The sequence below is a fragment of the Anopheles cruzii genome, chromosome 3 (assembly GCF_943734635.1).
Source record: "Anopheles cruzii chromosome 3, idAnoCruzAS_RS32_06, whole genome shotgun sequence".
In the NCBI taxonomy this organism is placed as follows: domain Eukaryota; kingdom Metazoa; phylum Arthropoda; class Insecta; order Diptera; family Culicidae; genus Anopheles; species Anopheles cruzii.
In genome coordinates this window covers 8,156,348-8,169,592 of record NC_069145.1, presented here as the reverse complement: position 1 = coordinate 8,169,592, position 13,245 = coordinate 8,156,348, and the positions used below count along the sequence as shown (strand labels likewise).

The window sequence follows — 13,245 nt, the reverse complement described above, 5'->3', positions numbered from 1 at the left end:
AAATGGCGCTCGGTTTGAAATGGAATCCGAGACACGAACCACTGCATTGGATGGATGGTGTGTGTCCACGCTGCACCTGAAACACGGTGGGACTATCGATGGTCAAATTTGGTTTACTGCTACCCGATATTAAAGAAACTAAACTGTGGACGCTCTGGATCTGTACGGTTTGAAGTAGATTTTATTGTGTTGGTTTTTTATCTCCTCGAAAATTCTTCTTTTGAGAGTTTGAATAGTAGATTATCACTTATCAGACAGAACCGCCTGTTGCTGTGCGGTTTCTGCATTCTTTACGGAGAACGTGCTCCATTCGCACCACGGTTCAACGGTTTTTATTCCTTCAGCATTGTTTCACAAGTTTCTGTTGATTTCGCTCCCGCCCCACAAGATCACCCTGGCTTCTGGGCCGATTCCGGATGCGGCCGAACAAGTAATGTCTTAGGTTTTAGCACTTACAGTGGGATATGCAAAGAAAGTGAACAGTTATATCGGAAAGCTCAAACAGTGGTAATATCAAATATTATCGAGCAGAAACACACGACTAAATGGAAAATGATGAAAAGTACACAATAGTCTACACACAATAGTCAGTAAACAGCTACGGTTTTGTTTTCAATATTCGAAGAAGCTCGTTCGCGAAAGAGATCGTTCCATTCTCGTCTTTCGGGTCGGTACCAAGGATATCGGCACGTTGGGTTGTATATGCTTCGCCCGAAGGAAAAGAAGGCTCCGTTTTACACTAGCATAAACTTTCACCAACATCCGGTGCCTCTATCCTTAAAAACACAACTCCAACCAGTGTGCCTCTGTTCAGGAGCTTCGCTCTTTACGCTGTTGAGGAGTGAAATATCGGATTGCTTTATATCGTTAGTGGCGAAAGGTACTTTCAGTAAGTTTGGGTTGTTGTTTCAGTTCCACCAGTTCCTTCAAGGGCAAGGGTGCTCCCGGAACACGCAAATCGTGGAATTCGCCGCCGCCGTCGTTATCGCCTATCAGAAGTAGAAGAGTGAGTACACCGCGAGCCGAATGGCTCCGGGTAAATCATAAAAAGCTACGATTTAGATACACTAGTCTATGAGTGGCTTATCTACACACTAGTCTAAGATTTGGTGAAACGAAAAATTCTTGGAATTTTTTTCGTGGTAATATTTACAAAACCGAATCAAACGGATCGCTACCATCGCTCCTGCATCATCATCATCATCATCATGCTTAGTGCCCTCGCGCGTTTGGCGAGGGCTTGCCCTGTGTCCATGGCTAATCAATTAAAAATTGGTTAAAAACGTTACTATCTAAAATCTCTCCTGATCTTGCTTGGTGGCCCTATAACCACACACAGGAGTTGACGGTTCGGTTCGCCTCCTAGCACTCCTTACTATTTGTGATTGGAATCGGAAATGTGTGAATGTGTATATTGTTGGGGATATTGTTTATGTATACTGTATGTTAACATTTACGAGATAAGAACGAAGATTTTGTTCCGCGCTGCTCTGTGTCATGTGTGTCAAAGATCTTGATACACTTCCGCCCGATCCAGTCTCCGGTCCTTGGCGGAGATAGTAACGTGGAAGAAAAATCCCACTTTCCAGCGCTAGCTGTGATTTACTAACCGTATCTCGAAACTTTGCGCCCATCGCCGCCATACGCTTATCACACTTTTCGGTGTCGACTAAACCAAAGAAACCAGAACATTGCTAGTGGTTTGTGTAGATTTGTGAACAGTTTTGGCCACTTCTCTGGTCTAACCTATTCTATCTCTAGTCTTAAAACGCGGCCCTTTCAGATAGTTCGATCAATTTATTGGTCGCCTAATACATCAGTTCGTTTTGTATTTATCTTTGCAACCAACAACTTGCAGACAGACAGACCGGAAACGGAAGGAAAGAGACCGGGGTCGCGTTCCAATCTGCCGATCACTTAAGTACCAATGTGTGGTGCTTCTGTGCGACACAAACCCATTTGCAGACGAATTTGAGCAGCAGCACTTGGTATCCTCTCGAAGAGTCGCTATCTAAGTAATGTTTCGAACAGTTTTTGTTACAAAAACGAACGCACCCGACGCACCGTCGTCCTGTCCCACTATTCCAGCGCGTGACATTCCATGCTCCATCTCTCTCCCTCTGGCACTCTCGCTGCTCCTGCAGGACATTATTCCGGGGATTCTGCAGCCCGCTCCTACGGCATTTGTTTAAACACCCAGACGGATAATTTTTTCAACCAACGCGGTACCACCAGTTGGTGTCCGGTCGTGGTCCACTCTTTCTACACCAGCCAGTTCGTCAGCTTGAGCAGGTTCGTGCCGGAGTACTTGGAGCGGTCGAGGGCCGGAGCTGGCGGATTTTTCCTCGCCTGCGTGTGCCACGTCAGAATCTGTGGAATCGGGCCAGGTGAAGCGGAAAATGTGTCAGTTAGGGGGGCCGATCAAGCGTGGCCGAATCGTGTGCACTCACCTCCGTACAGTTGGACGCTAGCAGGTCCACCTCCTTCAGCTCGAGCGGCTCCAGGCTGCGCAGGAAGCCGTCCTCTTCGTAGCCCGGTTTGAACGGCATCTGGGCTTTGGGGCGGGAGTGCAGAAACTTGACGGACACGGCGAACCCGGCCATGTCCAGGGCGTATTTGCGCCCACCGAGCCACCCATCGTAGAAGCCCGTTATCGTGCCGTTCTTCACGATCGGTGAGCTCACCTGAAACTTCGATATCAGCCCGACCGGGAACATGGCCACCTTGCGCACTCGGCGAAGCTGCAAAGGAGCAGATGTGGTAAGTATCATTTCCGACAACTGCCCCCGGTTACCCGGTTACCTGCTCGAACAGCTTCAGATTGTAGGTGTTGTCGTCGTCGGCAAAGTACAGGATCCCTTCGGTGGCGTTTGCCCGGATCCACTGGAGCGCCCGATTGCGGTTGGAAACTCCTCGTGGTTTTACTTTATGCTTGCGATACTGCGACGGCATGGACGCTAGGGGCGGAAGTAGACGAGAGGAGCGCAATTGAGCTAATTTTGCAAGGAAGTTAAGGAAGAGCACTCTTTTCTGCAGAAGTTTTGCGCTTTAATCACACCACGGCGTACTTCACCAAACCGGATCCGGACCAACCATATCTTCCGGCTTCTTTAGTGTCAGGAGTCAAACCCCAGCCACCGATAGAATGTCGGCACGTAGCCGGTGGGGGCCGGGTGCTGGGCCGTTGAACTGAAACTACTTTGAAGTCCAGTCCAGAGGTGGAATGCTCGGAATACTTCCGACGGACCTCGACATGCCTTGCTGATGTATTCCTTGCTCGCCGAGCCAGATGTTTGAACGCATTCCAACGCAAGGACCGGTGGCCACCGGTTACACCAACTGCGGTCCAGCGTGCCGCTTGGTGCTGGCCATACATCGGCGACCGCGAAACGAATTCCCCGGCTGTACGTAATTTGCAAATGGATTCCACACGGCTTACCTGCGAGCTGCACGTACGGCACACCGATCTCGTCCAGCAGGCGGGCCACGGTCTCGGTGCAGCTGTCCGCGTCTTCCACCACAATCCACAGGACGTTCTGCACGTGCTTCAGCGTGTAACCGAGCCGGGTAAGCTCCGGGATCTGCTCCGGCCGCCGGTACGTCGGTGTGATGATGTACAGTGGCGGCAGCACGGCCGTGTCCACCGGAAATCGATACGCTGCCTAGTGGGGCGAGAGAGAGAGAGAGGCGGTGGGTGGTGAGTATACAGTTCGCAAAATCGCTTCCCGCGGTATCGCTTTCCGGAAGTTGTCTAATTTGGCGGAAGGACCGAGTTTGGCTCGTTGTTTTTAATCAGCAATTCGATTAGACCCAATGCGGCGTGGTGTAGCCACTACCGAACCCCCCGGCGACGGCGGCGGCGGCAGGAAGCGACCAAAAACTTTGCCGTCCGGCGAGGTTCCGGTTCCGTTTTCCACGGAAATCGGAAGCCTTCTTTTTGATGAATAAATTATCGGGCGCACCGAGCCCCGGCGAACCCGACGAGGAGATGATCAAAGTAACTTTTCTCGGCTCGACTCGCACGAAATGTGCTTTTATCGATGATTGAGGTTGCGTAATTGCAACTCGTTTACGGTGTTTGGCACTTTAATTGAAAGGCTCGACCACGCGCACAAAAGGTTTCGCAACTCTAACCGCGCGCAGTAGCGAAACCTGTTGGCTTCCGGTGGACAACCGCTTGACCAACGCTGACCGTCCTTCGAATCTCGTGCAGTAACATGGATGCCCCGTTGTCGCCGAGGACACGCTTTGTCTGTGTTTTCCCTCACCAATCTGGCCAGGATTTCAATTTTCCAACGCCCAGTGTGGCAGAGGATGAAAGAACTGGTGATGGGTTTTCGATTTTCACGGACCAGACCTTCCGTTGTTTGCCCTTAATGGCGAACGGTTGCTGCTGCACTCTGCGACTCGGCAGACTCAGAACGGGCGATGGCATGGCAGAAGGGAAAAGATGCGCTGCGGCTAGCGGATGCCAGCAAACCTGAAGCCAAACCTGAGTGTGTTTATTTGGACGACGGGACGCACCGCGATGAGCAGCATGTGAATGGGGACGAAGCACAAAAACATGCGGAAGGCTTCACTTTTAATGGAACGGAAAATTGGACATAACCTTTTATTGGGCGTTTGGGCAGACGGGATAATTTTCATCATGTGTCCTTCTAAATTCATTGCAACATAGGATGCGCTCCTTTGCGCCAATGCAAACGCGGAGGGCTCAAGTGAGTAAGGTCAGTGGCGCATTTATGAATCGGAGAGTCCGGAGAGTCCGGAGAGTTTAATGGTCCGGATGGATAAATTCTGAGGAAAACAGAATCCTTTCGTTTCGATTGAAGCAGCAGAACACGACTGTGAGTCGTTCAAAAGGTAAGCAAAAGTGAAAAATAATGTAGCATAGAATGGGACATGGGTAAGAACATTTAATACGCCAACCTGAGAACGTTCATTATGATATAAGAATGTCTGTTTTGATACACAAAATCAAAACGGCCGTATGGCTGGCCATGAACGTGCATCAGCCGGAACATTAAATCTACATTCGAAGCACTCCCTACACTAATTATAGTTTTGAAACTACCGAACACCACAATCCACATCTGGTCAACATATTTATGTTTATCCAAAATTTCTATTCAACATCTTCCTGGGCGCAAAACCTCGTGTGTCCAATTGACGTCGAACAGTCCGTTCGAATATTGCCATAATTAACCTAAAATGCCAACGACATGAATTTTACAGCATCTGTTTCCTTGCGTCGAGACGACCACCACCGTGTCCGAAAATCAGATTCGCTCGATAAGCGAAGTGCATCCCAGCGCCCAGTGGTCCCTGTGGCCTGCACACACCGGCCAGTGCCGCCGGTGGTGCAATATTGAACGATGCAGCAATAAATTATGCAAGCAATCTATAGAAACGGTTGCTCGATTCGGTTCCACAGCCCCGGGGCAGCCGATTGCCACCATACACATCGACGCTAATCAAACCAACGTCAACTTCTCGCCAACGTTGCGGGGCATCGGAGGATTAGAGTGCGCTCTGTACCGGATCCGGATCCGGAAGCGGAGCTCGCCAGCGGCGGAATGCAATTCCTGTAAGCGATTGTAATTGCATGTTGCATGCATTTTTGAAAACGGCAGTGTTGGGTCCCGGGCAACCCAATACGCAAACATCCGTAACTTGCTGGATGGCCAGCGGTCGGTCAGGTATGGCCCTCAAGTTACTGGTTCGCGCAATCCACTCAACAATCCTCGATGATGGTCCGACGAATATCGTACTAATCCTGGTGCATATTTTCCCCGAACCGTAGGCGATCCAGAATGAATGTTGTGGAAGGATAGCGCTGGCCAACTTGCGTAATAGTTCGCCGCTGCACGGTCATGGAGATGAAAGCCTTTTTTTTATCGGACTCCGAAATGCCCACGCAGGTCCTCGCCGAAGGAAGTGCAATTTATTTTTTGCCCAACATCGCGACCATTCGCGTGCGTTCGTGGGCCGCGTCCGTTGGGGCGTGTGCAGGATTTCAATTTTCTACTTCGCGACACGGTACTTTCGCGCAGTTTTTAATTCTGCAAACGATTTGAATTGGAACGAATGTTTTTTACTTTCTGCCTGAAAGGTGGTTTATCGGCGAAAATCTGGGTTTTGGATGGTGTAAAATCCAGGATTTTGGACGATTGGCACACGGAGCGAAATTTATGGGAATCTATGCATTTGCGTAGCGACCAATGAAGTCACGAAGGGCATACTGATCGGACATTTTTGAAAGCGATTTCACCTATGCGCCTTTGCCATTTGCTGAACGCCAAGCTTTGGACCTTTTGAGCCTTTTGGGAGTGACAATATTCCCAAATCGAAAGTGACATAAATACACCCCTCATCAATTCGCTGTCCCCGACCGTTCTCACTCGAACTACTCACCTGCTGTCCGACACTGTCCGGCGCTGTTTCTTTGCTAACCACCGTCGGTTTCTCGGTGGTCGTCGTAGAAGTAGTCGTCGTCGACGTCGTCGTCGTGGACACCGTCGTCGAGGCGGACGTGGGACTTGTTGCGGCCGCCGCCGAACTGCTAGTTGCGGCCGACGTCGACGATGAGCGGTCGAGCTTCAGTGGCAGCTCCTTGAAGTTAAGACTCCTGGAGCGGATCTTCTCCGCAAGCCCCGGTTCCGGTTCCCCGAACGCCGTTAGGTCGCTATCGGCCCCCACCAGTCCCTGGGGGCCGACCGGATCTTCGTCGGACCCGGTCCCGGACGTGGCGGACACGTTGCTGACGAGATTCGTGATCGAACCCTGGTTCTGGCACACGATGAAGAAGATCGAGCTGACCAGCAGCATCAGATACAGTTTGTACGATCGGAGCATGATGGCGGTTTTCGGTCTCTGGATTGCGTGTACTCCACTAGCGTCCAGGCCAGGCGATTCTCGCCAAATTTACTTAGTTAAGCCCTAACTACGAAAGACCTCGGTTGTGTCGGACCGGTGGCGACACTCTGCCGGACCACCAGCAATTACTTGCGGCAGACGAACACGGACGATACGCGACGCGCCGATGTCCTCTTGGTCTTGGTGTGGATGGGCGACGTTCCGCTGGACGAATTTCATCATCGGGAGGCCGACGCCAGTGCAAACAATATTGCGCTAGTCCTTGGAGGCGCCTAGAGGTAAGAAGCATACGCAGAAGAGGGAACATAAATAAACAAGGACATCATTATTTATTACCTAGTGTGTGTCTGTGCGTGTGCCTGTGAGTGGATATTTGCATCAATCGCCCGGAGCAGATGAACAGACTTTAGCCAGCGACGGCCACGCGTATCCTACGCCGAGTGGCTATTTTCGTCACTCTCTCTCTCTCAGTCTGTCCAATTGCTGGTCTCTTTTCCATTCTAATGATTCCACGAACTCGGCACGACTCTTATCAAAACATATCAAAGCCGCGTCGCTGGGACATGAGTCGCTGGCCACGCGATACTTCCGGTGGTTTTGCTGGCCTCTGACGGCTAACGAGACGGTAATTGTATGTAAATTCCAACAACGGCTTGCCCGCGCGCTGCCAGAGGAATGAATATTTATCGTGTTTCGGGCAGAGAAGCAGAAGTGAGAAACAATAACAATAAAATAAGAGTCCGGCCGGACAGCAAACGGCCGCCTATGCTGATAAGGACGAGCTCCGGAGCGAGTCCGCCATAAGTCTGCCGATAAGTGTGCTGCCTCTAAGCCGCCGACGACGGTTTATGCTCCCGAAACCTCGCGACGGCAGCCTCCCCAGAGAGTTGGTCAATTGGTTTTGCTGATTGCTTTCCGATAATTCCCAAGTAGGACTTCCATTTGGAGGCACTGTTTACACGCTTACTATTGATCTCGAGTACTTCCTGCATTTGTACGCCATCGTCGCCGAACGGAAATAGCATACCAGCCATTAATAGACTCGAGGAGTTATTTGGGCATCCCGGGCCGAGACCTCCTGCACCGATTTGAAAGATGGCGTCACTTTCTGGTGCCCGTTGGAGTTGGCGATACTCAGCCACAGTGATAGTGGTCGCGCCTAAACCGATCGATGTTGATGTTTATTTGTAGAACAATGTGTCGCGAAGCCCGGAGACTTCCACCGGAAGCAGCGGTACGGGGCTCATATTTTATTCATTTCCGTCCTCATCTCGACACGGCGTTCTACTTTCGGCAACACCGAATGGACCAGTGGTGTCGAATGGCCGATGGCAACCCACTTATTGGCAGCCTCAGCATCCCCCCCGCGCCCGCTTCTGACCGATGTGTTGGGTTAAGATGTGTCAAGGGAAGCGGGCCAAGTTCGAGCCGCGATAAAAGCGTCACCGCCAGTGTGTGTCAGTGATTCTTTTCCCCAAAATATAGGCCGACCGATTATCCAGCTCTCGCTGGCGTCAGCTGTCGGTCGATGTGCTTAACGCCGGATCGGTGCCGATGTTATCGTAACGAACCGGGTTCAATCCGACGAGTGATGCAATGCCGCGAACATGGTGCTACTGTTTTATGACGTGATGAAAAATTCAGCTTTTCGAAAGCGGTCCTACGATAAATAACCATCATTTTTAAAATGAGTCAAACTGTAAGATCATGGTCTAAAAATGCCTACACCATGACATATGTAAAAGATAAAAAATCACGGAAATACACTGAACAATCGAAAAATAGCAACGACAAAAACCAGTATGAAAACAGCAACAGTCGAAAATAGAATGGAAAATGGACGCAGCGAAAGCAAGCTGGAATCGAACAAATAGTGACACATATTGGACCGCAACGAGGCGATTGTGCAATCTGACGCCGCCCGCTCCTCATTCGAAAGCACTTCCGAACAAACAGCAATCGGATGCTCCCGAGACCAAAGGGGGTTTAACACTAAATATCCTCACACTTCAAAGTCGTAGCCACGTGGCTCAGTTTTATTTGGTCGCATGTGTTTCGTCATCCAGATGGCCGAGTGAGCGAGCAGAAACCAAAAAAAGCAGCGCTGACGGCGCTGAGTGCAAACATAATTGGTCCGGGATTCGTGGGTCCACTTCGGATGCAGGAAAGCATAAAAGCGCTCTCGTTATCGGGGAAGTGCATTGATCAATCTCCTTCGCGGTACACACGTCCTCACAAGCACGTCGAAGCGCGGACTATCAATCAAAGCGAGTGCATTTATCACGTCCGGCCACGACTACTCCATCGGTCGGTCCCCCGGAGGCACTGCCGTCGGGGATTTGATTCATTATCGTGCGAAATGTGTAATTCACGTCCGGTCAGTCAGCGCCAAGTGTGCACTTGTCCCGATTGCCGCGCGGTTCGTACTCGCATTTATCACTTAAACAGCAATCAAATATCGCACGCCTTAATGGTGGGCAGCTTCCGACGCGTGACCTCTCACGCATGTTCGAGTGGCACTGAATTTTAATCTTTCCCCTCGGAATTCGGAAAACATTGTAGAAGGATATCCATTTAACTCGTTAGATCAGTTGGTAAAATCATCGATAAGTTCTTTTTTTCATTCCATTCCATTTCTGATTCATTAGTGATCATTCTTTTGGGGTCAATTCGTTGATTTCTGAACCAAATGATAAGCACACGGCGTAAAAAGGAATATAATTCGTCTCACCAGCTATTAAAACTCAAACGCTCGCCATCAGCTCGGTGGCCGGAGCTACTAACCCTCCCATCGTCCCACTGGTTTTGGGCTCTTCCGCTGCACCGATCTGGCTGATTATTTTATAAGTCATCCAATCTACAAATGACATCATTAGCGGGAGGCTCGCCATCACCGGTGCCACGGGTACCCCTCGGTCGAGAGCCCCCTATACCGATGACATTTGACCACCTCAACAGCAACACGGCACAGCAGCCCATCGCAGCGCGAAATGCTGTCGATTGGGATCGGCTCCACTAGATCGGCTCCACCAGATCGGCATCCGGTGCGGTCATCCGGTGACACCGGAAATGCTTTGGCCTACACCTAATTTTGTGTTGTTGGAACAAAAATCAAAACACCTCCCCCCAGGCGCGACATATGAGCGACGACGAGCATAACGCTCGCTGCCATCCGAGCTCCGAGGCGACCCCTACACAATGCACGCTCCGCACTTTAATTGCCGCGGCCACGGCCGGCCCGTTGGTTAATTTATGCTGCGCACCGTGAGCAGAGCCCCCGCAACAATGCTCCTACGGCTGCCGGCCCACCCGGGAATGGGTGAGAATGGGCTGGCCATGTTTTTGTTGTATGAGGTTATGTTTGGGTGCAGCTCGCTGCCCGACAGCTGACACCGCCAGCATTGAGGCAACGCAAACGCACCGCACCGAACCGACCAACCAACTTTGTTTCAGAGATTTTATTTTGGGATTTGCAACAAAAAACGGAGCAGCGAGAGAAACAATAGCGCGTGCCCTGTTTTGCGAAAATTAGCAATTATGAGCCCCAAATTGAAGCACAACACACCCGCGTAATGGGCCATATAAATTAAGTATTTCAAAGTTGACGTTTAATGTTGAGGTGCAACCGCTCAACATTGGTTTAAGTTGCGGCGTTTGGGATTTGCATCATTGACGTTAATGTAGTGCCGATCACTCGAAAACCTCAGGTCGAAATGCGCAGTCTGAGTAGCGAGTTCGGAAAGATCTTTTTCGTTAAAACATAAACAATTACAAATAACTCACAGCGAAGGTTAAAAATAACTGAAGATTACGGCCATTCGCAGTAAGGAAAGTAAGAAAGACAAAGGATTGAAAATTATGGTGAGCTAACATAAGGTAAACGAATGAAAATATTAAATAGGTGAGTGAATAACGAAACTAAGCTTTAAAAAATTCGTTACACATGACTTTATATAGTGTCTTTCTATTTTTTCTATTCTTCTATTCAAATAAATTCCTTCAGAGTTAGTTTTGTGAATTTTAGTGGAATATCTGGTCAATGACAACACTTCTTAAAGCAGTTTAAGCGTGTCCTAGTTTTTGGTATTAGCTCGTAACACGATTTAAACTGGGGTTCAAAGTAGCTATGTTTAACGTCCCTTTTTATAAATGGAACCGACCAACCAAATCCTTTGGATGCTGAGAACTGAAAGTATGCTGTGCAAAGAAACCACTTGGGACCAGAAAAATTCTTTATTCGATTTTACCTATATTTTATCAAATATTTATAGCGATGTTCATGTTGTGCTTACACTTTGTGCTACTCCTGCGTGCTAACCTTACCACTTATTGATCCACCCTGTTACACGGGCGCATTCGCCCGCACGCCTGTCGGTGAGACATTTGGAGCTCTGCACTTCAAATTACTTTATTAATCGTGAACAACTTTTGTTCCATCCTCAACCGTTTTTTTTCTGTGCCTTCTCGAGACAACCATAATTGCACGCATCCACAAACAAACCCCCTTTCGGTCGAGTGCTATAATTTTGCGGGTGTTTCTCCCGGTGCCGCAAATGAGTCCCGACGCGCCATGCTGCAACATGACCGCGCGCGCGCGCGGTCATGTTACAGCGTAAAGGACGTGGGGGCTGCGCATCGCTCGTAAACGTAATCGTACCCGCACCCCATACATAATTCACCGGTTTTTCACCGCCGCAAACCCTTAATATGTTCGCCAGCGAATCGGTGGGGCCGCCCTCTTTCGCCCCATGTTACCGGTAGGCGCGTTTAAACATAGCACCAGCAGCAGCAGCATCAGCATATCCGTTGATCCCGGCCAAACTAACGTGTACCTCGTGCGCCAGAAAGGAGCATTTGCTGCTTCAAAAAACCCTTTTCATTCGCGCCAGAAAAAAGAATCGAAAAATCGCGGAAAATCCGCAGACCTGAAGCACCGTAAATGATAAACACTGGGAGGGCTCGGCAAAATTAGACTTAATGAACGGCAAATGATGGTGCGCAAACCGTTCTTTCTGCACCGGCGACATCACCGGTTGGCCGGCCGGCCGGCCGGGTGGACGTACTTCCGGGCAGCCCGGCCGCTGCCGTCACGATCCGTTGACCGAATCGGAATGCAGACTGCCGTCTGGATGTTGTAGTGCCTCGACAAATATTCGTTTTAATACGTTCTGCAGATTAGAAATCATTTATTTCTATAATGTTCTTGAAATAAAAATGTATTTTCACCATAACTAAAACATTACACATTAAACTAAACTATTTGGGTTTGTGCTACCTTCTTGTGCTACACGGCTCACATATGTATTAGAGCTGAATCTAACATAAATGAAAAATTCTTCTTGATTATTATAGAAGCTCATAAAATGAGAAATAGTTTAAAATTAAACCAGTAAAGTGATGCGTGATGTAAAACAACTCAATCCCTCACAGCAGCCACCATTTCGGCCGACGATATTTCGGCACAATTGTACGCCAGCTTCACAGAAACATTTGCTTCACGATTTAGAATGTGCTACAACTTTCAGCACTTTGGCTCCAGCAAATAGTTCCAGCGCTAAAAACCCGCGAGACCCGCCTGTCGTCACTGTGCCTCGTCTGACAGTCATTAGCCCAACACTCGTGAAACGGTGTTGGTTTGGTCCTGGTCCTTGGTCCACAACTGGCTACACCCGTCTCCGTACGCACCCGTCATCCGGCCGACGCGACATGGTGAGAACATTTATCTCTGCCATGCCATCGCGAACCACTGGACTCATCAGCGAACCTAGTCGGCAGTGTAGGGCAGAGACATCGACACACGTCAGCGTGGTTCTGATGGACGCGACTAGACCCGGCGGACTCGCTCTCTAGACTGGCTGCTGGGTGGATTCGTGCCGTTGTTGAAACATTCCAAAAGGTTGCACCAACGAGTGCTCGGCAATATGCAGCCCGGGTCCCACCTTCACAAGTGTCACAATCCGAGAGATGAAACGCTGACAGCTGAAGCAGGGATCATATTACATATGATAACTTGATTATGCTCGGGACTCGACTCGACACGCACGCGACGACACGACACGGCCGATACAAAGCCGCAGGCCCGGACCAACGAGATTTCCCAAGAGCGACGGACGGAAGCATCTAGCTAGGAACGGCGCAGCAGCTCCAAAGGGGAGCTAATTATAGGAGCGTGATTTTCGAGCATCGTCCGACCAGACACAGCAGCCGGTGTTCCACTTTCGGTGGTCGCTCCCCTGTCTGAGAGTGCCAAGTTTGGTTGATTTTAATCATAACTTTCTGCTACTGTGTGAAGGCAACTCCGGGTGGGGAGGTGCCTGGTAACGCATCTTCCAAGCGTGGAGTTCCTAGAAATTTGTTCACTCATTGGAC

At 49.7% G+C, this 13,245-nt stretch overlaps 1 protein-coding gene across 1 annotated transcript; it reads right to left on the bottom strand.

Moving 5' to 3' along the window:
- Nucleotides 1-180: 180 nt before the first annotated feature.
- Nucleotides 181-7,105, bottom strand: LOC128271272 (galactosylgalactosylxylosylprotein 3-beta-glucuronosyltransferase P). The gene is made up of 5 exons (XM_053008729.1): nt 6,415-7,105; nt 3,440-3,662; nt 2,803-2,957; nt 2,451-2,741; nt 181-2,370 (listed from the first exon to the last, which is right to left on the bottom strand). The coding sequence occupies exons 1-5, from the start codon at nt 6,853-6,855 to the stop codon at nt 2,263-2,265; spliced, it is 1,218 nt and encodes a 405-aa protein (XP_052864689.1). The 5' UTR covers nt 6,856-7,105; the 3' UTR covers nt 181-2,262.
- Between the last annotated feature and the right edge of the window lie 6,140 nt (nt 7,106-13,245).

Bases quoted from the DNA above. Each gene is read 5' to 3' on its own strand.
- LOC128271272 (XM_053008729.1), bottom strand. From the start codon at position 6,855: ATGCTCCGATCGTACAAACTGTATCTGATGCTGCTGGTCAGCTCGATC. The intron at 3,663-6,414 runs GTGAGTAGTTCG...TCGCCCCACTAG, and splicing joins CGGACAGTGTCGGACAGCAG to GCAGCGTATCGATTTCCGGT. The intron at 2,958-3,439 runs GTAAGCCGTGTG...TTCCGCCCCTAG, and splicing joins GCCGTACGTGCAGCTCGCAG to CGTCCATGCCGTCGCAGTAT.